This window comes from Conger conger, chromosome 13 (assembly GCF_963514075.1).
Source record: "Conger conger chromosome 13, fConCon1.1, whole genome shotgun sequence".
NCBI lineage: Eukaryota > Metazoa > Chordata > Actinopteri > Anguilliformes > Congridae > Conger > Conger conger.
In genome coordinates this window covers 7,627,983-7,655,196 of record NC_083772.1, presented here as the reverse complement: position 1 = coordinate 7,655,196, position 27,214 = coordinate 7,627,983, and the positions used below count along the sequence as shown (strand labels likewise).

The 27,214-nt window shown below is 45.2% G+C and overlaps 1 protein-coding gene across 5 annotated transcripts; it reads left to right on the top strand.

Annotated features, from left to right (window-relative positions):
- Positions 1-10: 10 nt before the first annotated feature.
- Positions 11-25,239, top strand: LOC133108727 (ubiquitin carboxyl-terminal hydrolase 2-like). 5 transcript variants are annotated; one of them, XM_061218423.1, is made up of 16 exons: positions 11-189; positions 4,996-5,143; positions 7,218-7,343; positions 7,928-8,016; positions 14,112-14,777; positions 15,898-15,948; positions 16,628-16,748; positions 17,379-17,490; positions 18,557-18,667; positions 19,250-19,314; positions 19,645-19,748; positions 19,980-20,060; positions 20,231-20,309; positions 20,939-21,046; positions 23,559-23,679; positions 24,104-25,239. In XM_061218423.1, exons 5-16 carry the CDS (start codon positions 14,154-14,156, stop codon positions 24,186-24,188), a joined length of 1,662 nt encoding a protein of 553 aa, XP_061074407.1. In that variant the 5' UTR covers positions 11-189; positions 4,996-5,143; positions 7,218-7,343; positions 7,928-8,016; positions 14,112-14,153; the 3' UTR covers positions 24,189-25,239. The 5 variants fall into 5 exon arrangements, with proteins under 5 accessions (XP_061074407.1, XP_061074410.1, XP_061074408.1 ...); XM_061218426.1 differs by lacking the exon at positions 7,218-7,343; XM_061218424.1 differs by lacking the exons at positions 4,996-5,143; positions 7,218-7,343.
- The last annotated feature ends 1,975 nt before the right edge of the window (positions 25,240-27,214 follow it).

Sequence of the window (27,214 nt, the reverse complement as noted above, 5' to 3'; positions counted from 1 at the left end):
GGAGAGAAATCCGTTATTTGGTTACAAAATGTGCAGGGAACCAAGGATTTTTTGTTGGAAAACAGTTATCATGATAACTATTATTTTGACATAGTTCCAAGTAAAGGTGTTTGTCGGCTTTTCCCGTATACAGTTTGGCAAAAGCTCGAGGAGAGAGGGGGAGCTGGAGAGGGGAGACTGAGGTTGTGGGTAAGTGAACACTGACTGCAGCCCTCCACTTTTCTGATTGGAATTGTCATTGCTTTGCACGGGTCGACCGATTCAACTTTGGCTGGTGGACTTCACTAGCTTGCAAATGTTGCCCTTGTGTCCACTGAATATTTTGCATATTTAATTACAACATTGCTAATACACAGAGCAAGAAGAATGTAAAGCTATAAGCTAATTTATTCATGTCTCAGCTTTCTCTCTCTGTACACGTTAGCTAGTCTAGCGGTCTGACAGACACCTCATTGGGCTAACTTAGCTACAGGATACTAGGCTAACTTAACTAGCTATATCATTTTCATATTTAGCTAACTTAGCTAGCTGTAACCTGAAAATTAATGTTTGCTGTTCTTAGCTATCTAACTATCCTAGTGAACTGGCTAACTTGTTGTTCACATTGTTCATGATTGTTTCAAGTTAACGTTGACCATAATTTAAATAATCTATTTATATAATACTCTGTAATGTTACTGTATGCTTCTTTCATAATTTTAATTAAGTTGGCAAGATAGCTAATCAGATTTAGCTACAGTTACAGGTAGCTAGAAAACTAACATTTGCTAACTTACTTGACTTGTTAGCTATATAGCTAGATATCAAGATTTGTCTAGGCGAGTTCGTTTCCTAGCTGGCGCAATGTAACGTATATATGACCATAGATGTAACATACCTGGTTAGCTAACTGCAGCTAACGTTAAGCTTTTTCTCACCGTCATTTTGCTAAGCTGCCATATACGAAGCGAGATAACGTTAGTCGTTAACATGGCTATTTTAGGCAACATTAGTTAGATAACTTAGCTTGTCACTACGGGAAGCCAGCATTCGAAGTCTTTGGTTTGAATTCTTTGGTCGTATGCTCAACCCCCCCGCGCTAGGAGGTACATGACAACATGAAGGCGCTAGTGCTGCTTTGTGCGAACTTTGGTAATTGCTGTAATTATAGCTAGGATGAGCTAGACTCGCCAATTTACCTGTGGTGTTTCATACAAAGGACAACTCTGATATTTCCGTGATTAATTCAAAACACCAATAATTGCAACTTGGAGACCCTGCTAATTTGCATTTATTGATAATGAAGTTCTTATATATATCTTCCATCAGCTTTCTTCTGTTTGTTGCTAGCAGGTATTCAATGAGTCAAGGCCACAGATTTTATATACCGTCGCAACTTTGGTTGCTAGGGGAGTTACTTCTTACGTCACGTGGACTTCTTCCAGAGTTAACTACTGGCTGTGTCTCAAATTGCACAGTCGTGTACCTGTGCACTTGTGTTCTTATGTGCTTTACAAGTGCACCAACAAGTCATAAAAATAGACAAGAACAAGAACATGAAAAAAATTACGTCAATGACAATGACTCTTCTGACCGTAACCTGACACGCATCCGACGAGCAGCTACGACATCTGGAGTGACAGTTAGTTATGTTACTTGAATTTTCGGTCCTCCCAAGTCGCTACAACAAGATAACTTCGGGTGAATTCGATGTGTACATGCGAGTTTTTGTACTTCAGTTTGGGATGCACTTGATGACATGATCGTAAAGGTTCGCGCTTGATTTGCGCACTAACTAGCCCACAAGTGTGCAATTTTAGACAGCCACTGTTTCATGATGACTTTTGCGGTCCCGGATCATAGGATGAGAAATATTGTTTGTCCCGTCTATGAGCCAGTCATTTTCCTTCACGTTTTAGAAAGATACGTTTATTGATTTTAAACCTAGCTATAACCTCACCTGAAGAAAAGCACTTTGACTATGTCGACATTTAGACACAGATAGCCTAATCAATGGAAATATTTTGGTCTAGATTGGGCTAACAATGCTGAATATTTTAACATGGCAATGACTAAGGGCTCTAAATACACTGAGACCTTGGCTGCATCCGGAAATCAAACACTACACACTATACATGTATACTATCATCTGACGTACACAAGGTGGTTTTAGTATACAAAGCAAAAAGTAAGATGGATTTTCTGACATACTACGTCGTCATAGAATGCTGACACTTTAAACACAGTGCGTCATCTAGGGTCCTCCTCACACTTGTTCCTGTGTTCGATCTGCACTTCATTGTTCACTTTGTAATGTAATGTAAAATATAATAAATCACTTCATTTTGACAAAAATTTTAACCTGAATGTGAGTAGATAGGCACTTCCATGAAAAAGGATTTGCACCCTTCCTGATTTCCTATTTCATTAACTCTTTCAGTCCCAAGCTTGATATGAAGTGGAAATGTAGTAGGGTTTTAATAGGGGCTCAAGGGTATTGCAGTCATTTTAATTGACATAATCGTTTTAAAAATGTGTTTTGTGTTTACTCAGGTAAATCCTTTGTCTAATATTACATTTTGTCTAAAGACCTGAAACCATTTAGGGTGACAAATATGTAATAATAGAGGAAATCAGGAAGGGGGCAAATACGTTTTTATGGCACTGTAAAATAAGTAGGCTATATGGCATCTATGGTTTTATGGTTTCATATAAAGTAAGTCATTAATACCACACACGTTTATTACCTTTCATTGAAAACATGTGCCCAGAAAATGTTTAAATCATTCAACTTCCTTAAAATTTTAAAAAGTAGCCAATGGGTCTCAATCAAATTTTAGGGGGAAAAATGTAGTCCGGTTTTCTCTATGCATGAATGCTCTTCAAGCAAATGTGAGTCAGCCAGCTGAAGAAGTGTACTATCACAGGGCTCAATTCCCTCACTCCTTCACAAACCTTTTTTTTTACAACCTAATACAGCAAGTGGCAGTTAATGACAGAGATGGGGTAGGGTAAGCGAGGCTGCTCACCCCAGGTGGAGGGTCCTTGTCGACCACCCCCATTTAGACTGTGGCGTGACGTCACTTTGGGTTCTGCAGCTGGGCTGTCCCAGAATGGCCTGCGGGTCTCAGCAGGATCTGATCCTCCTGCTCAGTTTCAGCGGGACACGGGAGCCTCCGTGGATCCATTTCAAGTGCTCCAGGTGCCAAGGCTGTTGTTCCGCTCTGTGCTGGGCTCCGTTCAGACCTCCCGGGTAACTCGTTCAGGATATTTTCGTTTTTTAGACAGCGCGCTCCGTAAGTGTTTGGACAGTTACACGATGTTGTTCTGTTGTTTTGGCTCAGTACTACTCCAGCACGTTGGATTTCATATGAAATAATGAATATGAGGTTAAAGTGCTGACTGCCAGCTTTAAGTTGAGGGTGTCTATATCCATATCAGGTGATCTGTGTAGTCCCCCCCCCCCCCCATTTCAGGGCGTCATAACAGTTGGGACAAATGTGTTTCTGAGTAGTCAGGTGTGTTCAGTCACTTCCTTAGTGCAGGTTTAAGAGAGCTTTCAGTATCTAGTCTTGATGCTAGGTTTTGATTGCCTTTGGAGTCTGGCTTTTTTCAGCATGAGGACTAGAGTTGTGCCAGTGAAAGTCAAGAAATAAGAATAGAACTGCCAGAGACAGACCACTTACATAGGAACTACTTAAATAGTCTCTGTTTCAATCCTTTTGTTAGCCTAAAAATTGGGTGGTCTGATACCAAAGGTGTTCTAAGTAGGTGTAAATACCAGGAAATAAAAGCTGAAATTCTGAAATCTTCAGGTTCACATTTTTTATCTCGACCCCAAATGTATTCAGTGTATTGAAAAAAACTAAGAAATTGGCCTTACTGTTCCAATACTTTTGGAGGGTACTATATGTTTGGCATCAAATCAAACAAATATATCACTATGCTCAATCAAAGCATGCCTCAATCAAAAGCCCTGGCCGCCAATATACATTTTAAATGGTAAATGGTAAATGGTTGGCATTTATAAGCGCTGTACAATTCATGTGTCTCATCCACCCATTTACACACCAACGGCGATTGGCTGCCATGCAAGGGCGCCAACCAGCTCGTCAGGAGCATTTAGGGGTTAGGTGTCTTGCTCAGGGACACTTCGATACAGCCCGGACGGGGGATTGAACCGGCAACCCTCCGACTGCCAGACGACTGCTCTTACTGCCTGAGCCATGTCGCCCCCAATTACCTGACTGGAAATGTATCTGTCCAGGGCTGATGGATATATTCGCCAGCTATTAGTAAAGATAACATCATTAGCCAGCCATTGAAACTGGACATTAAATAAGGCTACTACATAGAGGTAGTCTTTCTATAGTTGGCTTAGCCTTTCCTTACGATACAGATATTTATTCAGGTTATCTGTACACTCTGCCATTGAAAAGGTCAAATAGTCAAATTTATTAAATGCTTCCCCATACAGAATTTAATACAGGTTTTTCTTTATGACTAAAATGAATTTTTAGTCATAAAGAAGCAGAATACTGTGGGTCAAAAGTCATTTAAACTTTCAACTGTGCTGTATTTTTCATTCATAAATGTACATCTCTGTACTTTTAAAATTCTGAAAAATGGGCTGTAAAATATATCTAAGTGTTGTCCAAATGCAATGCAACCTTCTTATATTGCATTTCAGTAGGAACAAGTGTATCGTACGGATTTTCATCACTGTATCTGTAAGTCATTCCTATATCTGTTATGATTATAAGGAGGTGGCAATTTCATATTAGGCATTTCATTGCCTGGCAGTGTTATTTCTATTTATATGCATTATTATACTGTATGTATTCTTACCACGAATCAGGTCATCTTTTCTTCAGACTCTAAGGGCCTTGACTTTAATCTCACAAATCTTGACCTTGAGGGATGGAATGTATTTTTCTCATATGGAAATAATACAACTCTATACATTCATAGCATTCCTGTGTGCGGAACACGTAGCTTTTCCCCTTTCATCTGCAGCTCTGCGTGTTACAGCCCTTCTCCGATGATGCCGGGAGAATATCTGTTCAAGAACACTGTGCACGCTACGGTGGCCCGTGAGGGACCGGTGTTCTGACGACTGTCTCTGTGGAGCTTTTGCGCCGTTCCACAAGGCCAGCGCCCTCAGGTACCGTCACTGCCGTGTCCAACTGGGTCGGAGCGAGCTGTCCTCTCTATGGAAACAAGAGGCGCTGCTTCTGGTCTGTGTCCATGCGGGACCGCCATAAGCTCGCTCAGGCCCCGTTCTGGCTCACCGCTGACCCCTGCTGGTGGGCCTCCATTACATTACATTACATTATTGGCATTTGGCAGACGCTCTTATCCAGAGCGACGTACAGTTGTTTAGACTAAGCAGGAGACAATCCTCCCCCTGGAGCAAATGCAGGGTTAAGGGGCCTTTTGCTCAAGGGCCCCGGCGGATCTTATCGTGGCCACACCGGGATTAGAACCACCGACCTCGCGTGTCCCAGTCTTTTACCTTAACCACTACGCTACAGGCCGCCCCACAACGCGGCATCGCCGGCGTGTCGCCATCATCCCTCTGTACCGAACGGCCGGCTTGCGAAACAGCTGTGCTCATCGCAGCCTCAGTCGGCCCGGACACCGTCAGGACTTTGTGACGGAATGTGGCACATGACTCAGGGAGGGGGGGTGAATGGGTGAATGCTCTACATTGGTGCCTTGGGTTCCACATGATCGTGCCTCCCTGAGGGCTGCGATCCCACAACTGCCCCACTGGGTCAGCAGAGGGCGCTGTGTCCTGTGTGCCCACGCCAGAGGGACACGACAAGGGCTGATCCATTTCAGGATTTCGTTCCACCTTCTGCCCTTAATTATTTCATTAGCTCGATCATATTTTGAGCTGACATTTGTGTAAGCGCCGGCCACAGCTGCAGATTGCGGGGATATCCTAAAGATTTTCTCTGTGCCGAAGTACAGGTGTGAGCCAGCTTAGTTTGTAGCGCCCTCAGAAAGCTAAAAATAAAAAAAAGTTTACGGTTTGGACACACTGACCTGCCCTCCAGGACCACACTGCATACCTGACCTCCACTGAGGTACCCTCATGACCTTGCCCAGGTGCTGATATAGCCCTGTGTAGATGGGGAATCAGTGCTGATATAGTCCTGTGTAGATGGGGAATCAGTGCTGATATAGTCCTGTGTAGATGGGGAATAAGTGCTGATATAGTCCTGTGTAGATGGGGAATCAGTGCTGATTTCCAAATTTCCAAATAGTCATTTTCCAAAAGATTCAATTTTACAGAGACATTTTTCTATTTAATTTAATAAAGTAACATATCACTGTAAGCAATTGACTACTTTTTACATAAAAACTTGATCAAGGCTGTCTGAGATCAGAAGCATGGAGCCAACTGTGGCAAGTTCTCCAACATGTTTGGAACAACCTCCCTGCTGATTGTCTTATAGAACTGCTGGACAGCGTTGGCTATCTCAGAGAAGTGATGCAGTTTTAACACTGTACAGCACAGTACTGTATGTTGAACTATAAAAGCACAACAACCTTGTGAAATCTTTGTCTGACGGGAGTTAATCAAGAAAATCATGAAAGATTATTCTTAAATCATGAAAAATGTATTTTTAATATGTAAAATGTGTTTGTCTCATGGTTACACATAGATTTTTTTATTTAAACCAGTAAATGTCCTACACGAATAAGCAACAATAAATTGTTTCATTAATATTCTTACTTCATTAATATTCTTGCTCACTGATACAGTACATACAGTGTTGCCCTGTCCTATTGTGCAGGATACGCACAGCGTGTCGGACCCAACCTTCTGCGGAAGGCCCGTTCTACGGTTATCACCACCGTTCCAAATAGACCCTCAGTCCACGGTCCCCAGCTCCTACGATACACAAAATAATATTGATTTCAGAACGCACGCCGGCTAGTCTACGTCGTTCCGGCATGACACAGAGTGACTGGGGCTTTTCAAACGGGGGGGGGGTGGGGGGATAGCTAATGATGAAAATGATAGCGAAGATTTGCACATGGCACTCACATATGAAAAAAACGCTAATGCTGGTGCTTTAAGGGGGGAAGGCTGAGATGCCAGTGTTGAGTGACCCGCCTGGGTCATGGGCAGCAGCTATATTTACCAGGCCTGTAACCTGATCTCTGGCATTCTGGACCGCTGCGCTCATACAATCCCTCTTCTGCTCCTTTCACTCGGGCCACAGCCTCCAGAGCAGCTCGCTGTCCGACCGAGATCGCACTCGCCCGCCTCTGTCTTTTACCTCTCCACCTGTGGCGACGCACCTGGCGTCCTTCCGCCGTCCGCCGTCTCTCCGCTGCCGCGTGTGCAGGTATGGGGGGCAGCTTGCGTGTGTCGTCGTGTTTCGGTCACATGCCCTTTTTCGGAATTGGGCATGTTTGTGTGCTCACTCCTGGCGAATACTGCCAAGACACTGTTGGGACATCCCAGATACGTGGTACGTGGTCCATTTCTTTGAAGAGGACTCGAGTGCGTAATTTGACCCGGTTGAAAGTATGTGATCGCGTGCCGGCTGATCTGTTGACATGACACCTTTTTAGAGATAGCCTGCACGGAGATAGGGAGCTATTTTGGACGCATTGTTCCGAAAGGCAAGTTGACTTACATTTGTGACTGTTTTTGTGGTGATGGACTGCTCGTCAATATAAAGTAATGATTTTTATACTCGATTTTCAGCCAGTATGGATTTGTGGTTTTCCTTTTTTCCATAATTGTTAAGAAAAAGAAAGCGCAGTTGCCAATAGTCGTGTCCCAAGAGCGGTTCTGGTTTTTGTCATTGGCCAAATCCACTGGCAGGGCTCAGTATTTACTGTCCCTCCATAGAGTCCTGAGGAGCTGAAGGGCAGGAATGGTGGTGCAGTGTCCCAAGTCTGATTCACGCCTTTGTTTCTCCAGGTTTTCGCGCAGTGATCTGTCTCAACTCCGGACGATGCGGTATCACACCTCCTTATCGGTCTGCCTGGACTGAGCGACGCCCTTCACAGGTAAACCTGTGAGAGTCACAGAGAGAGAGAGAGACAGCCGAACACGTCACTGCCAGTTCCAACATCACCACTACCTCACTGCCACACAGTTCAATTAATACTTTCACTAACACCTCTGCTGGGTCCCACTCCAGCTACAGTATGGCTTTCAACAGTTGGATACCTGTGACTGTGGGGCTGGGGGGGGGGGGGGGGTTTCTCCAGGGGGTGGGCTGGAGATATTGTGTTGTATTCAGCACTCCTGCATTTGTTGGGCCGTTACGTAACGTGCGCTGGCAGGTGGCGTGCTGGATGTGCGTTGTTCCGGACAGGAATGCGCGAGGAGACGGTGGGAGCGTAGAGTAGAGTTGCGCATCTGTTTTATGTAACGTCACACGAGCGGTAACGGGCGGTAACGGGCAGATCGGCGGGGCGGGAGCGTGCCTGCGCGTGTTGTTGTGTTATTGTCATGGCTACGTGCGCGGAAGCCCGCTGGCTCGCTCTCTCTCCAGCGGGACGTCTTGAGGGGGACGAGGAGAGGAGGGGAAGAGGCCCCGGGCATCAGAGCTGCCCTAGCGCACACCAGAGCCTTTGTGCAAGCTCACATTTCAGAGTAAATATAGCTGCTTCTGAGACACAGCGAGCTCCGCACAGCCCACTGCAGCCAGGCAGGGAGCTTTATCTTTATTCACGTCAGCCCGTGTTTTCTTTTTCAAGTGCTACACACGATTTTCACAGTGTCCGTGATGAAAAAAAGTGAGATTTGTCTTCAGCATTTTCTTCATGGGCCGTGAACATGACTTTGAGAACCAGCCAGCGTGGCTAGTGGATGTAGAGAGTCTCTGACCGCTCAAAGACTTTACCTGCTGTAGTTTTTGATAGATAGTTTTTGAAATATAAATACTGCACTAGTTTCACGATGAGCGGGGCTCAAGTTTCTGTGTGTGTGTGTGTGTGTGTGTGTGTGTGTGTTTGGAGTTAGAACATTTCAGTATATCTGCATTAATAGAATTATTCATTCCGAACTAATTTGGGCTGATAGCCCAGATGGCAATGTGCTGGATTTCTTGCATTATTATATGTATTTTTTTTTTTTTTTAAAGGGGTGGGGGGGTTCCCCCTTTTGGGGGAAAAACCCAGATATGTGGGTGTGTTTGAGGCAGGACACATACTCATACTCTACGACTGTAAGGCACAGTAGCCTGATCTGTGATGCGTATCGCAGTACAGGCAGGTGTAGCGTTTCGTCAGAAGCCTATTAAAAACTCTCAAGCCGCGCGGAGCTGAAACGCGCTATGCCCAAAACGCCACGCTGCTCGAGATGTTTACAGCTGTCATTACGGTGACCCTTCGTGGTGCTGGTCATGTAGCGCGCGGCCAGCGTTTCCGCCGCCTTCTCATGGCCGTCAGCGAACGCGGCAGCCGTGGTGAGCAGGCAGCTGTCAGGAAATGTCAGGCATCTGCTTACTAGAGTGCAGCCATCTTGGAGCACTAGCCGGGTGCTGGCCATAGACATGCCTAGATAGACAGGAAATCACACTGAGCCAACCCTGTGACTGGAAGCTCAGGTCATGAGTACGGAACCAGCACTGCACACATTACGCGTGTTTAAATGAAGTTTTCTCAAAAACAAATTATAATAATAAAGCTTCACCAATTACAATGTACCAGTATACAATCATAATCTGTCATGAAGCAATGTACAATCAAATAAATTCTATTGAAATTACATTTTCTACAAAGCCATAGAAATGGCGAGAATATATTCTTCTCCCAGTGAACAGTGAAGGCATTTTCTCTTAACTTTAATTTGTACTGTAACTTGAACTGCACGTATATGAGCAGAGGGATGTATTTGGCTAACTAGTCAAATATAATCTGCTGAAAGGCATCAATTTCCTCCCTGACTTAAATCAATATTACTTCCACTTACTGGGCATTTGTGTCCAATAATGGATCTCTCCTCTCTTACATCTCACATCTGCAGTCCTTACTTTCAGAGTGCAATCTCACTTCCTTACAGTAGTTCTCATTCCTCAGTTGTTAAAGAGTATTTTCTTCATATAGTATTTTTCTACATCATACTTTTTCATGCATAGCTCACTTTATACTGGCGTGAAAGTGTACTTTCTGTACTCCATTCCTGCTCTTTATGCAGTATTGTCACCTCAGGTCAGACTCCACTTCTTCTGGGAATGATGTTCCCTGTAAATGGGTGTAGAAAAGTTACAGCAGTTAAAGTACTTACTATTGTCTAATTGTATAACCAAACATGGAGCCATGTGACCTGTCCTAGGTCCTGTCCTAGACCTGTTACTTCCTGGTCTTGTTGAGAGATGCTCTCCAGCACCAGCGTGGTTGGCTCCTGTATAGGTCTCCTAGCTACCAATTTCATTGTAAGTTAGTGGTACTGCACAAATGTGGTCAAAATACAAAGTCAATCATTTCCCACAGGAATAGGCACTTTAGGCCCAATGGGTGTTTTTTATTCTTTGTCTAATGTCTCCCCGTGTACAAATTTGTGATGGTATTGTGTCATTTGGACAATATTTTAATATTTTATTTTATCAGGAATGGCTTGCGTCACTGCCAACTCACTGACACGGCGTCACAAAAACGGCGTTTACATTTAAAAAGCCCATGAAAGCCCATGAAAACCCAGGCCCAATGGTTTTTACAATCCCCAGATGGCAGTCTTCTTCCTCCATGCAATACCACAGATTTAGCTCAGATTTGCCACGTTGGGGGCCATGGAATGGCTGTATTACGCACTCCTTCTCTCCAGTGTGGCTTCGTGCTCGGGTCCTGTAATGGCTGCTTACTGCTGTGTTTCCACTTGGTGTGTGAGGTGTGTGCCCGGGGTAACAGGCTGATGCAGCATTTTAAATGCTGGCCTGCTGTTGTAGATGACTGTACTCTGCTCCCCGTATTGACTACTTTACTTTACAAATGACATTTGTGCTCCAGTACAAGGCTGTGGGCTGTTGTGGTGCCTTTTTCACAAGCATGGCTCGTTTCTTGCAGCTAGTGAATATGACTAAGAATGTTAAATAAGCTGTTCTGCCCTCTTTCATATCCTCTGTCGATATGAAGTCTCAGCTGTTGATGATATTCTCCAGATTAAATCTTAAAAAGATTTGTCCTTGCAGTCCACTTCAGAGCGGAATTGATCAAAATGTGTCAGTGATGAAACGTTGTGATGACTCTAGCTACTGAATTTTATTGTCCTTTTCTGTCTTTACAACATTGCCCAGCTTATTTCACGATAATGATAATGTTCTATTTTTATGAAAGACTGTTTCCAAAAGAAATACTGTGGAACTATATTGCCTTTTTCATTATATTCTGATTTTGAGCTACATGATAGCTCAAAACTGTAAGCCATAGGATTAGCTATTTGACTCATGATCTAGCTAGCTTTCCAATTTAAAAACCGCAGTAATTTTTCTAGGAGACCCCCTAGTGTTCAGGAAACATGGGTAATGGATGTTCTTTTGAATATATGTGTGGACATAGATTTTAGTGCTTCTAGTATATATGACCCTATATCTGGACTGCATTACTCTACTTACATTTCAAGTTTTAAAATGAAGCTTAGATGGCTTTAAAGGAGCCGGGAGTAGAAAGTGGCTTTATCCCGGTTTAACTTCTGAAAAGGTGCTTTGCACGAAGTCTTGTCATGGCAACGAAAAAATTCACTTCGCATGCCTTAGGCACATGACTAGTCTCGGAGTCTGCTAGCCTGCTCTGTTCTGTAATGATAGAAGAATAGAATAGGGTTTGAGCTGAGCAGACCTGTGCTATCAGAGACCTACTACGCTAGCTGTGCTGCAGATGGCTTTAAGCTGAGCAGACCTGTGCTATCAGAGACCTGCTATTCTAGCTGTGCTGCAGATGGCTTTAAGCTGAGCAGACCTGTGCTATCAGAGACCTGCTATTCTAACTGTGCTGCAGAAGGCTTTAAGCTGAGCAGAGCTGCTGCACTAACTGTGCTGCAGAAGGCTTTAAGCTGAGCAGAGCTGCTGCACTAACTGTGCTGCAGATGGCTTTAAGCTGAGCAGACCTGTGCTCTAACTGTGCTGCAGATGACTTTAAGCTGAGCAGACCTGTGCTCTCAGAGGCCCGCTGTGTTAGGGAGGGGAGGGTTGAGGTGGGAATGCCGTGTGGCAGTGAGAGTGTGCAGCAGTGGTCTGAGCGTGCGGAGCCGGGCTCTGGACCAGCTCCAGTCTGCCACTGCTCCAGATCTGCGGGCTGAATTATTAATGTGCCTGCGGCCAGCGTCGAACCGGAGGAGCCGGGGAGCCAGATTAAAGAAACAGGATCCCCCCTCCCCGAACCCAACACGGATCAACAACACCGCGACTCTTATTTATTCAGGCACTGCACTGCAACGCTCCTGAACAAGAGCCCGTCTCTCTCCGGGAACGGACTGTGCCACCTTAACGCGCCGTTCTACTTCGGGGGGGGGGGCTCTCCAGTTACAGACAAACAGCAGGAGCTGCTCCCCCCACTGCAGAGTCAGTCGACCCGCGGGTTACCAAAATAACCACGGACCATCATTCAGGGTATTGGTGAACTGTACACAAACATATTTAGCATAGACTTAACAGTTCTTCAGTGGAATCATGTTGACCTGATGCTGGAGGGAGAGAGGGAGGGAGAGGGAGAGAGGGAGGGAGAGTGAGAGAGGAGGGTGGGAGGGGACTGCTCGTTGAGCATCCACTGACTTTTCCCCCCTTAGAAGAATATGAATGTGTTCTGCTTCAGATGGCAGTGATCAGCAGCACAATCATCACTCCCCTTGGTTTAATATGGGTGCTGAATACAACGTTGATGAAAATGTTCTATTTCAGTATTTCCTTCATTGAATCTTTAATTAATCACAGTTAATGGCCGGAATTTGTTTAGCTCGACAAAAAGCAGAATATTTGTTTTGTTTTTTTACTGCGTAAAACGAGTGTGAGCTGTGAAAATATTGCTAATAATGTCACACAAGCAATATTAATCAAAGTTCCTTTCTATTTTGGAGTGGTGACTGGGCTGCTGATCAGTTTTGTTATTCAGGATTCCTACATTTGCCACCAGGGGGCGTTTCAGCACCACTCTGCCGCAGAATAAATAATTCACATCACAAACGGCATATCCTAGTGGCTTGTTTCTGCGTTAGCTTATATCCTGTGGCACTGGGAGGCAGCTCAATGTTTTATTTGAAGTAATTGTATATGCTCTGTATTAGGAAGGCAAATTTGCTTTAACATAACACACAATGTCAGCTCTCTGCGCACTTAGGCTGTGGGATCATTTATACTTGATAAGATGTCCCTTTGCAATGCTGCCAACAGACAGACACTGTCACAGTTCCTGAAAGCAAATTTGTTCTTCCCTAAAGAGGAACCTGTCAGGGCTAAACCTCTCCCCACCACTGTCCTGTGTATCTGGAGTCCCTGGACCAGCTGTAGTTAACAGTAATCTAATTTCCAGCTAATTTCCATTTATGAAATATAGTAAACATTAACATCGCAAGGCTAGCCTTGTGTGTGTGTGTGTGTGTATGTGTGTGTACATGCTAGGCTAGCTTTGCTACATACAGCTTTGCTACATACTACATACTGTATACTGCACTGTACTATGGGTCACACTTGTGAAATAGCAAGTCTAATATTTCCTTTCGCTAAGCTGAGACTTCCTATGGTTATGAAACCTTTTGGAAACTAAAATTGTTAATGATTAGAACACTTACAGTAAACCCTCAACATCACTTTCAAATGAACACTTTCAAATCAATTTGAGTAGTAATGCAGGCTTGACAGACTTGTTATTGGATGTTCATTATTATAGTGTGTGATTGTATTTTATTTGTTGTAATTTTTTTGATAGCTATGCTATTATTATTACTGATTCCATACAACACCAAACAGAAAAACAGCCATGGTTTGAATCTGTTCAGAATCTGTTTCATTTTGTTCTAGCAACTCAATTATGTGGGAAGAAGGCAGTTGTGTCCTAAATGACCCAAAATGAAAATGTTCCGTTTCTGAGCCCAGTCTCACCCTGCTTGACTCCGCCCTGTCCCGAGCGAGTAATCGATGAGTGTCTCCTGTTCCCCTCTCCCGCAGTCGATGGCCTGTAGCCGCGCCGCCCGCGGCTGAGCACACAGCATGTCCCGCGCCTCCTCCACCGCCAAGCGCTACGCGGGCTCGTACTCCAGCTCCTCCTACGGCCACTATGGGTCGTACGGCTCGTCGCTCTCCCCCGCGCTGGACTCGTACAGCCGGCGGGACCGGCTGCCCTACTCCAGCGCCGCCTCCAGCTACCTGAGCCCCGCCGGCGGCCGCGCGCGCAACTACAGCACGGCGGCGGAGCTGGAGCGGGGCCGGGCCGCCCCCCCGCGCGGCGACCTGCTGGCCGGCCGGCGCAGCGAGAGCCTCAGCCGCGCCCCGCTCAAGAGCTACGGCACGGGGCTGAGCGGCGGCGGCGCGGGGAGCTACTCCTCCGTGCCGTCCAGCTACCTCTCCTCCTCCTCCTCCGCGTCCTCGTCCCCCGGCTCGTCCTCCGGCGCGGGGCTGGGCCGGCGCCGCTCGGTGAGCCAGACGGACCTGGCGCGCGACCTGTCCTCGCTGACGCTGGGCGAGGCCTCCTACTCCTCCGGCAGCGCGCTGCGCGCCGCCCACCGCAGCCGGGCCAGCGACGTGGCCGACTCCTACACCCACGGCCGCGCCTCCTACGGCCTGCCCCGCGCCTCCACGCAGGACTGCTCCGCCTCTCCCGCGCGCGACTACGGGGTGAGTCGCCCGCAGGGGTGGGGGGAATATGCCCACCTTTGTGTCCTGAAAGATGTGTGGCGGGTAGGGAGATGTTTTGAAGCGCTGTGCACCAGCCTGTGGGAGCTGCCTGCCCCAGTCAGGAATCAGGATCACTCTGTTCAGGGCTTTATCAGGATGCTCTAACCAAGGGGTGGTACAGTTAAGCTCTAACCATGGCCCACTGAAGGGGTGACACAGTTAAGTTCTAACCATGGCCCACTGAAGGGCTGACACAGTTAAACTCTAACCATTACCCACTGAAGGGGTGACACAGCTGAGAGGGCAGTACAGCTAATCACTCAGCATTGTTCCACAGCTCTTAAACAATTAATTTAAGTCTTTGAATTGGCGAAAGGGTCCACGCCTTGTTTCGTTGGCCTAAAAGCTACAGACACTGTGGCCCCTCCAGTACTTTGCGAACAAAAAGTAAAACTGATAGCTTAAACCTTCTAGGGTTACAATCAAGTGAGACTCGTATCCGATTTACATCACATGGATTGCTGCTTGCTTTTTCAGTTAGTGCTCAGTAGTGTAATGTATGCTACTTGGATCAAGGTAAAAAGCCAGCATCAGTCATTATGATGTACATTTTTTATTCTAACTTTATTGTAATATTTGAAGGGCTAATACTAGGAAGCTAATTTTTATTTATTTTTAGGCCTTTTTCAGCTATATTGGACAGTATAGTATAGAGAGACAGGAAGAATGGGAGCGAGAGAGAGGGAAAGACATGCGACAAATGTCAGACGGTCGGATTCGAACCGCCGACGTCGCGGCTCGCAATGAGCATGCGGTCAGTGCTCTACAGGCTGCGCCACCGAGACACCCACTAGGAAGCTAATTTTGACATTTTGAAACACAATTGTTCTTGTGTTTCTCCCTCATTAAATCTATTAAGAGTTGAGCTCCTTCTTGGTGCCCTGCATCCTCCCACAGTCATCAACGACTCCCAGCAACACTGGCCTCCTTTGTTGGAGATATAAAATGGTTTTTAAGTAGCTGTATTAAACAACCATGTTCTTAAGCTGCTTACAGTTTTTAGCCCATGGAGTTAGTTTCCCCTCACACTATCATTCATACAAATGGCTCTCCTTTACAGAGCTCAAAGGCTGGACAGGGTGTGATGGGGCTGCGGAATCTGGGGAACACTGTGAGTACTGCATTACCCATACTGCATTGCACACAAAGTACCACATTACCCATACTGCACTGCACACAAAGCACAGCATTACCCATACTGCACTGCACACAAAGTACCGCATTACCCATAGTGCTTTGCATACTAAGGCAAGATAAGAGAATGCTTATCCCTTTCTCACACTTTTTCTTTCTATTTTAAGAGTAAACATTGTGCATTTCAACTAGTTGAAAACTTGTGGAAACTGGTACATGTTTCCAGAAGGGTACATGTTATGGCCATATGATTCTGTTTTGTTCAGTTTTCAAATTCTGCAATGAGGACTTCAAAGCAAAATGCTTAAGAGTTAATTGGATCCTCAGCCAAAACCTTTAAAAGGTTTTTTAAAATGTAAAGTTTTAAGAATCTAAGGTCCAATCAAACACAGGAAAAGTTATTCATATATTAATTGTTAATCTTGGTAAATATACATATGGCTATGAGTGAATCCACAAAATCATTGTCAACCTGAATTACCTGCAAATCACTTTAGATGCCAGGAACTAGGTAAACATGTACCTCTCATGCTGACATTTTTTTGGGTTGACATGGATTTGGAAACCATGCTCTTTTGTTAAAACAGTGGTCAGAACTCATCAACAGCATCCCATCATATAAATATTTTCCTGTGCATATTATTGTCTCTCTTCAGTGCTTCATGAACTCCATCATTCAATGTCTGAGCAACACTCGAGACCTGCGAGACTACTGTCAACATAACTCCTACCGCAGAGACCTGAATAACAACAGCCACAATTCAGCACTCATGGAAGGTGAGACGCAGTGAATACTGCACCCTACACAGCTCACAGTGTGTACTGCACCCTGCACAGCTCACAGTGTGTACTGCACCCTACACAGCTCACAGTGTGTACTGCACCCTGCACAGCTCACAGTGTGTACTGCACCCTACACAGCTCACAGTGTGTACTGCACCCTACACAGCTCACAGTGTGTACTGCACCCTACACAGCTCACAGTGTGTACTGCACCCTACACAGCTCACAGTGTGTACTGCACCCTACACAGCTCACAGTGTATACTGCACCCTACACAGCTCACAGTGTGTACTGTACCCTACACAGCTCACAGTGTGTACTGCACCTGCACAGCTCACAGTGTGTACTGCACCCTGCACAGCTCACAGTGTGTACTGCACCCTACACAGCTCACAGTGTGTACTGCACCTGCACAGCTCACAGTGTGTACTGCACTCTGCACATAGTAGCATTTACAATTCACAGAAATCAACAAAGATATTGGCCCTGCCTGCACACAGTTCACCCCCAACGCAATTAGTTTCATTCTCATTACACAGTAATGTACAGTAATTTCCACAGGACTCAGGAGAAGTGTGTGAGAAGTGAGCTAGGTGGACTCTGACTCCGTTGTGCTCATTGCAGAGTTTGCCAAGCTCATCCAGACACTGTGGAAATCATCCGGCAGTGAGGCCGTCAGCCCCTCAGAGTTCAAAACCCAGATTCAGAAGTACGCTCCCCGATTTGTGGGCTATAAGTAAGTATAAGCCCTTCAAATTTTGTAATTGATGCTCAAATGCTCAAATAAAATTGCAATATACCTTTCAGAGAGAGGATTATTGTTACTATTCTTAAGGGTTCAAGAATAGTAACAATTTTATGCTGGATATGTCATGTTCAAGCTTGAAAACAAGACGTCATAATTTTACATTCTGTGGAAGGTAATACAAACACCCAGAGCACTATGTTCACAAAACAAGCTCCTCCTTAAACCCAGTCCCTCTTGCTTCAGAGATAACCAATCAACAGAGATGGCCTCCTCACTGTAATGTACGCCTTGAGCAAGGCCCTTAACTTTGCATTGCTCCAGGGGAGGATTGCCTCCTGCTTAGTCTAATCAACTGTACGTCACTCTGGATAAGAGCATCTGCCAAATGCCATTAATGTAATGTAATGTAATGGACGTGCTCAAGTAATCAAAGGCAGTATCGCTGTTTATCCTTCTTAATCCTACTTCATCTCGCTGCTATATTCAATAGTTGATCTTCAGGTGCCTTTCGCAACCCTGAATTATCTCAGGCAGTGCCCACATGGTCATCCTCATACCTTTCTGACGTCTCCTCTCAGGTGTTCTGCAGGGACTACAGTAGTCCCCCAGGGAGCTATTCTCAGCCCCTCCCTGTTCTCCTTATACACCAAATCTCTTGGCTCAGTAATATTTTCACACGGCTCCTCCTGCCATGCTAAAAACCCACAGCCACGTCTCACCTTTCCACTGACAGAGGAACGTATTCCTCCCATCCCAGCTTGTCAGAATGATCTTGGCAAGTTGGATCATCAGTCAACATCTCAGATTCATTCAGTCTTTCTAAAACTCTGGGCTCCACTTACCAGCTACATCCTCCCCCCCTCCAGGATCTGTCTATCGCCCCTTGGTAAGACCGTGGTGTGCACATCCCAGGCCGGTAAAATATTGGTGTAGTCCTGGATAATCTTCCAAGAAGTGGTACAATTAAAATGGACAGGCAGTTTTTATTTTTGCACACAAAGGGAACAGCTGTATTCTCTGACCTGTATGCATTACGACTGATTTCTGATTTCAGTCAACAGGATGCTCAAGAGTTTCTGCGCTTTCTACTCGATGGGCTACACAATGAGGTGAATCGGGTCACCGTCCGGCCCCGGGGACACATGGAAGATTTTGATCACTTGCCGTAAGTGTAACGCTGCCTCACCGTACGCTGTGGGGGCCAGAGCAGTTCTCTGTGATTGGCTGGTGGAGGGAGGGCTGCACAGTGAGTGGGACACCTCAGCTGTGTGACATACAGAATGTCAGTGGGAGCTGATGGTGAGCAGGTCCTAGCATAAGGGACCCTGTGTAACAGGTGTGTTTGTGTTTGTTCTGAGTAACAGGTGTGTTTGTGCTGAGTAACATGTGTGTTTGTGTTTGTGCTGAGTAACAGGTGTGTTTGTGTTTGTGCTGAGTAACAGGTGTGTTTGGTCTGAGTAACAGGTGTGTTTGTGTTTGTGTTGAGTAACAGGTATGTTTGGTCTGAGTAACAGGTGTGCTTGGTCTGAGTAACAGGTGTGTTTTGCTGAGTAACAGGTGTGTTTGTGTTTGTTCTGAGTGACAGGTGTGTTTGGTCTGAGTAACAGGTGTGCTTGGTCTGAGTAACAGGTGTGTTTGTGTTTGTGCTGAGTAACAGGTGTGTTTGGTCTGAGTAACGTGTGTTTGGTCTGAGTGACAGGTGTGTTTGTGTTTGTTCTGAATAACAGGTGTGTTTGTGTTTGTGTAGGGATGACGAGAAAGGGAAACGCATGTGGAATAAATATCTGGAAAGAGAGGACAGCAAAATCGTTGGTAAGCATATACACCAGGAGTACCTTTTAATGGGTCTGTGAGTTGCTGTAGAATGTTCGTACGAGGCAGTAGAATGTTTGTAAGAGGCCCCAGATTGTTTGTGAGATACTGTTGTAGGATGTTTGTGAGGCCGTAGAGTTTCTGTGGGGCTGTAGAGTGTTTGTGAGGCCGTAGAGTTTCTGTGGGGCTGTAGAGTGTTTGTGTGGGGCTGTAGAGTGTTTGTGTGGGCCGGTGGAAAGTTTGCTCGATGCGACAGAATGTTTTTGCGTGAAGCTGTAGAATGGGTTTTGTGAGGATGTACTAATGTGTGTGTTTTTTTTTGGGTGGCAGATCTGTTTGTTGGCCAGCTAAAGAGCTCGCTGACTTGCAGCGAGTGTGGCTACTGCTCTACAGTGTTTGACCCCTTCTGGGACCTCTCCCTGCCCATCGCCAAGGTCTGTGCGCCGTACATGCACACTGCCCTTCATGCACACTGTCTCACACGTGCAGTCTACACTTTCTGTTTTTGTGTCTGCCATTCCACCCAATGCTCTCTAATGCTACATACAAAGAGCAATGGAAACGGTCATTTCTAACATGATAAATATTTTGAGAAAAGTGCTTTTGCTTCGCGAGGATGTGTAAATCCCAGGCAGAAACGTGTGTGTCGGTCCGTCCCTGTGCAGAAGGGCTATGGGGAGGTGAGCCTGATGGACTGTGTGAGACTCTTCACCAAAGAGGACGTGCTGGATGGCGATGAGAAACCGGTACGACCCGAAAACACACCGTTCTCTCTGGCGGGACGAGAGAGCCACTTTCTGATCCTGTTTATCATTTTGTTTCTGTGATTGCTGATCTTGGAAAAAGTCTTTATTTGCATTCTTTTGTGAATAGAAACAAATGCAAACTTTAACATGCATGTTGGCATTATTTTCAGACATGCTACAGGTGTAAAGCCAGACGAAAATGCACGAAGAAATTTACAATTCAGAAATTTCCGAAGATTCTGGTGCTGCGTATCCTTTTTGTTATTAAAAGGAAAGACGTGGAGTAAGAGCTTACAAAAAGTGTCGCGTTAAAATAAGATGATGTCATATCTTTTGTCAGAACAGACTAGACTACTGTGTACAATTCTGGGCACTGCACTGCAAGAAAGATATAGAAAGGTGCTAAGAAGGAAACAAGACTTGAGATGCGTAATCTCTTCAGGCTTAACATAGGGAGACTAATGGGATGGGACTCTGATTAAGGTTTTTAAATTCATAAGAGGGATGGACAAACTGAACTACATTTTTGTCAGGTTGAGTTCTATCAGCAGAATAATGAGGTATATACAGTAAATTCCACAAGAATATCAGAAAGTATTTATTTCCACAGAGCTGTTAGAGTGTGGAACAGATGTCAGATGTAGTGGAGTTCCAGACTAGGCTAGGTGCAGTACTGGATACTAGTTTGTAGGGGAATGAAGAGTACATATGGGGATTGAATGGCCTGTCCTCTTAATTATGTATTCTTATGTTGTTAGTGATCAGGTGTCACTACACGCCCGCATCATAACCCCAGGGTTGGTTACTAATGGGCCGCTGGTGGGTGCTGTGTAGTTACGTAGTCCTGCTACTCCTCCTTTACTCGTGCCCTGCGACAGACCTGAAGCGGTTCTCTGAGGCTCGGATCAGAAGCAGTAAACTATCCACCTTTGTGAACTTCCCTATGAAGGACTTGGACCTCAGAGAATTTGCATCAGAAAACAGAGGTAAGTACCATTTCTCGTTGCAGTCAGCAGTAAGTACTGTGTGTTTCTCTTTGTGAAGCAGTAAGTACCGTGTGTTTCTCTTTGTGAAACAGTAAATACCTTGTGTTTCTCTGTGTGAAACAGTGAGTACTGTGTGTTTCTCTTTGTGAAACAGTAAGTACTGTGTGTTTCTCTTTGTGAAACAGTGAGTACTGTGTGTTTCTCTGTGTGAAACAGTGAGTACTGTGTGTTTCTCTTTGTGAAACAGTGAGTACTGTGTGTTTCTCTTTGTGAAACAGTGAGTACTGTGTGTTTCTCTTTGTGAAACAGTGAGTACTGTGTGTTTCTCTTTGTGAAACAGTGAGTACTGTGTGTTTCTCTTTGTGAAACAGTGAGTACTGTGTGTTTCTCTTTGTGAAACAGTGAGTACTGTGTGTTTCTCTTTGTGAAACAGTGAGTACTGTGTGTTTCTCTTTGTGAAACAGTGAGTACTGTGTGTTTCTCTGTGTGAAACAGTGAGTACTGTGTGTTTCTCTTTGTGAAACAGTAAGTACTGTGTGTTTCTCTTTGTGAAACAGTGAGTACTGTGTGTTTCTCTGTGTGAAACAGTGAGTACTGTGTGTTTCTCTTTGTGAAACAGTGAGTACTGTGTGTTTCTCTTTGTGAAACAGTGAGTACTGTGTGTTTCTCTTTGTGAAACAGTGAGTACTGTGTGTTTCTCTTTGTGAAACAGTGAGTACTGTGTGTTTCTCTTTGTGAAACAGTGAGTACTGTGTGTTTCTCTGTGTGAAACAGTGAGTACTGTGTGTTTCTCTTTGTGAAACAGTGAGTACTGTGTGTTTCTCTTTGTGAAACAGTGAGTACTGTGTGTTTCTCTTTGTGAAACAGTGAGTACTGTGTGTTTCTCTTTGTGAAACAGTGAGTACTGTGTGTTTCTCTTTGTGAAACAGTGAGTACTGTGTGTTTCTCTTTGTGAAGCAGTAAGTACTGTGTGTTTCTTTGTGAAACAGTAAGTACTGTGTGTTTCTCTTTGTGAAGCAGTAAGTACTGTGTGTTTCTCTGTGTGAAACAGTGAGTACTGTGTGTTTCTCTTTGTGAAACAGTGAGTACTGTGTGTTTCTCTTTGTGAAACAGTGAGTACTGTGTGTTTCTCTTTGTGAAACAGTGAGTACTGTGTGTTTCTCTTTGTGAAGCAGTAAGTACTGTGTGTTTCTCTTTGTGAAACAGTGAGTACTGTGTGTTTCTCTTTGTGAAACAGTGAGTACTGTGCGTTTCTCTTTGTGAAGCAGTAAGTACTGTGTGTTTCTCTTTGTGAAACAGTAAGTACTGTGTCTTTCTCTGTGTGAAACAGTAAGTACTGTGTGTTTCTCTTTGTGAAACAGTAAGTACCGTGTGTTTCTCTGTGTGAAACAGTAAGTACTGTGTGTTTCTCTTTGTGAAACAGTGAGTACTGTGCGTTTCTCTTTGTGAAACAGTGAGTACTGTGTGTTTCTCTTTGTGAAACAGTGAGTACTGTGTGTTTCTCTTTGTGAAGCAGTAAGTACTGTGTGTTTCTCTTTGTGAAACAGTAAGTACTGTGTGTTTCTCTTTGTGAAGCAGTAAGTACTGTGTGTTTCTCTGTGTGAAACAGTGAGTACTGTGTGTTTCCCTTTGTGAAACAGTGAGTACTGTGTGTTTCTCTTTGTGAAACAGTAAGTACTGTGTGTTTCTCTTTGTGAAGCAGTAAGTACTGTGTGTTTCTCTTTGTGAAACAGTAAGTACTGTGTGTTTCTCTTTGTGAAACAGTAAGTACTGTGTGTTTCTCTTTGTGAAGCAGTAAGTACCGTGCGTTTCTCTTTGTGAAGCAGTGAGTACTGTGTGTTTCTCTTTGTGAAGCAGTAAGTACTGTGTGCATATTGTAACACTTTGGTTTGCAGCTTGCAGGTTAGCTCGTTGTCCCTGACAGTTGGAGACACAGAGCGAACAGACTGGCGGCACTAGAAGAGGCAGCTTTATTAAATGTAGCCCTGACCATACCATGCCTGGCCTCTCTGGCATGCTAACCTTATGATACATGAACAGATTAATAAAACAAGAAAGGGACAAACTTGCTGGCCATTGCTTGCTGGTGATAAAGGAAAATAAAAGAGTTCACCACATGAACTGTCTGACCAACTTCTTAACTTGTCTGGCAGGGAGAGAGTCTGCACAGGTGCCCGAGCCTGGTTCTCTTGTAGAACCGGCCTGTAGCGTAGTGGTTAAGGTACATGACTGGGACCCGCAAGGTCGGTGGTTCAATCCCCAGTGTAGCTACAATAAGATCCACACAGAGCCGTTGGGCCCTTGAGCAAGGCCCTGTACCCTGCATTGCTCCAGGGGAGGATCGTCTCCTGCTTAGTCTAATCAACTGTACCTTGCTCTGGATAAGAGCGTCTGCCAAATGCCATTCATGTAATAATGTATGCCCGTAAAGAAACAGTACACCCGTTACAATATGTAAATGGCAGTAACACTATCTCTCTCTCTCTCTCTCTCTCTCTCCCACCCCCTGTAGTTAATGCAGTCTATACCCTGTATGCAGTGTCCAATCACTCAGGTACCACTATGGGCGGACACTACACAGCGTACTGCCGCAACCCCACCACCGAAGAGTGGTACACCTTCAACGACTCCAGGTACCGTCCCTCTGCGGCCACGCCTGCATCCGCTTGGCTGCCTCGGTGCATTTTACCAAAACACATCTGACTGATCTAGCTGCCAACTGTGGTATGCTAGTTTGGAAGTTGATTGTACCCTTCAAGGGTTCTGATTATCTGTATGTTTACACTAGGACTCGGAACTGTACTGTCCTCTCAGGTCCTCTTAGCACTCGTACTTGTGTTTGATTTGCACTTCATTGTACGTCGGATACATCTGGATAAGAGCGTCTGCTAAATGCCATGTAATGTAATGTGATATTCAATGCAGGTGCATTTTCCCTGAAAATCCGCAGTGGAAAATACACGCAGGTTTTTTTTTTATAAAGGAAGGGTTTCCGTAAAGGAAAAGGACGGAGCCCTGTTCTGAGTTTCGATGTCTCTCCTTCTCTGCCCCCCACAGAGCAACGCCAATGTCCTCCAGCCAAGTCCGCAGCAGTGACGCCTACGTGCTGTTCTACGAGCTGTCCAGCCCCTCCCGGACCTGAGTCCCAGCGGGGGGAACAGGGCAGAGGTCCCACGCAGGGGGAGCATTTACTGTAGGCAACAGCGCCTCGAACAACCGGAGGTGGCGTGGACAATATCCCAGCATGCCGTTCTTTCTCTCCTCCTGTCATCTGAGGGATCAGAACAGAGGGAGCGATGCGATCACCTCTTGCCAGCAGTCCGACGCACAGAACCCCACCGGAGATGTCTATGCACTGCAACTCAGACTCACCCCCCCTGCTGTTCTCACTCTCAAGATCACCACAAAGTGAAGACTGATTTCATTTTATTTATTTTTTTTCCCCCATTTTGTTTTGGATTATCTGCTTAGTTTTTTTGTATGTGCAGTTTCAAACCTGGAAGCAGGAGGGGGTTTTTATATATATATGCATATAACAACTCCCAACGCATTCTGTGCTGTTTTCCTTTCACACTCCTGCTTCTCGTCACTGTTTTTGTCTGTTATTCTCAGTGTCCAATGTCTGAGTGACTCTGCTGCCCCCTGCTGGCTCGTGCTGTTGGAAGACTGCACTGTGCACAGATGATGCCTGTGACTTCAGTGTGGTCGCTACTGACGTTTTAAAGTGCTGTGAATGAAAGAGCAAACCAAAAACAAGTCTACAGTATGGATCCATCACTGATTTCTGATCTCATGCCATTGAACAATATGGAAAGAATGTTTTGAAAAAACACTATATATGTATATTTTTATATTATGATGCAATATAGAGAATGTACTATACAGTGGTGCTTAAAAATGACCCATTACTGTTTTCAGTAAATTTAACAGGTGAAAGAAAATATTTATGCTTACTGATGATAAATGTGAGGTCACAATTTTTAACAGTGGCACAAATAACACACACACACACACACAGTCACACTCACATAAATAAAAAACAGATGCTGTGTATTTCTGTATTCCCTTTTTCTGGTAAATGTTTTTGAGGTGGGATTGCTCAGATATGTCATTTTAAGATGGTTTCTACATCTGCCTTGCACTGATAATATAATGTGTTCTCTACAGACCGTAGAGGACTCTATACACCGGAATCACTCGCTTGTTTGTCCTGTTTTGACCCGCCATTTTCTTGTCCACTCCATTCCTCTGATTTCTTACTAATGTAGTGTACGTTAAGCATACACAATTATACTCCAATATTTTTTGTTTTTTTTTGTTTTGTATTGATCACAGCATTGGACTTTGGTTCTGTGGAGTTGCCAGATCCGAGTACATTAGGATAAGGGAGGGGCGAGAATAGGCTGAGGGAGGGACTCTGTCCTGGGCCGAGAATTGACTATAAACAGGGTACAATTGGTCACCAAATTTGGAGAAAAATGAGAAATAAAAAAATTATAATCGTAATAACAAAATAGCTAAGACAGCAGCACTGGGGAGTTCAACAATTGTGATGGGACTGGTACGTCAAGGAAGACCACTACTACTTGATGACTGAAGAATTTGTGCCATAATGAAGAAGAAAAGGCAAACACCTGTGTAGCAGATCAGAAACGGCTTGTGTGTGCAGGGTGTAGGCCAAAAGGAACTGCCCGAGATTCTAAGCACTTCCCCCTTACGTCTGTGAAATGTGGTGTTGGGGGTGTTATAGTTCGGACATGTACGGCTGCCACAGGGATCAGAGGAGCCATCACAGCAGACTCCCTTTTTCCGAGTTAAATGTTGTGGTATTAAAAGCGTCATCAAAGGAGAGCAAATTTTAGTGCAACCTTCCCTGGCGGGCATCCAATCCAAGTCACACCCACGTGTGTTTATTATATTTTCCATAGACCTGAAGTGGACTTTGGACTTTTGCATACAACTAAGCTGGAGGCTGCAAGACCCGAAACAGGTATTTCACAGCTGGTCAGGCGGAGTCTGAAGCATGAGGAAATTAACCATGAAATTCAGAACTGAGATTGTATGAATAATCTGGCTCCAAAGCCCACAGTGAAGGAGGAAATGGCAGCTCACAGATTAGACCCTCAGCAAGGTATGTTTTCACCTGTCTGTTCACAAAACAGGTAATCGCAGATAGCACATAAAGACTAATGTAATGATAGTCTTATCAGACTAAAGTTAATCAGGTAGGTGTTTGGTAGGGACTACAGTACACTGCAAAAATTACTGTCTTAAACTTTTTAGTCTTGTAATAAGGCTTATGATCTTTTTTTCTCTCAAGCAAAAATATTAGCAAGTTTTAAGTTACTGTTACTGTTTGACAGGTGTAATTTTCTTATTCCATTAGCAATCTTGAAATGAGATTTGCTTGACAAGTGAAATTTTCTTAATTCTATTGACAAATCTTGAAATGGAGTCAAACCTCATTGGCAATATTTCCGTCTTATTTAGAGAAAAGTTAAATAAATACGATTTGAAGCCTCACTATAAGACTAAAAATACTTGTTATTTTTTAGTTTTTTTTGCAGTGTAAGAGAAATAATTGCACCTCATATCACTTTGAGTCTTTTTTCGTGGAGGGATAAGCGCAGGCCTTTCCTGTGGCAGGGGAGGCGTGGAGCGGGCCGTCGCTGAGCCTGGTGCTGCTGGGAGAGAGGCTCTCGGGGAAGAGCTCGGCGGGCGACGTGCTGCTCGGCCGGAGGCAGTTTGAGGCCGGGGCAGCGACGTCGCGCAGCAGCAGGGGCACCGTGGCGGCGATGGGGAGGCGGGTGACCGTGGTGGACACCCCGGGGTGGTACGTCGAGCGCCGCACACCGGAGAGCGTCCATCGGGAGATGGAACGGGGCGTGGCCCTCTGCCCCGCGGGGCCCTGCGCCTTCCTGCTCGTCCTCGACGTGGCCAAGGAGTTCGGCTTGGCGGAGTGGGGAGCCGCGCGGACGCACGTCGGGCGCCTCCGGTGTCCCGTGTGGTCGCGCGCCGTGGTGCTGTTCAACCCCGGCGACCGGACGGGGGGGCGGAGGATCCAGGAGCACGTCGACGGAGGCGGGCGGTGTCTCCAGGGGCTCGTGGGAATGTGCGGGAACAGGCACTGCGTTCTCGGCAGAGACGGACAGGCTCTGATAGCGCAGA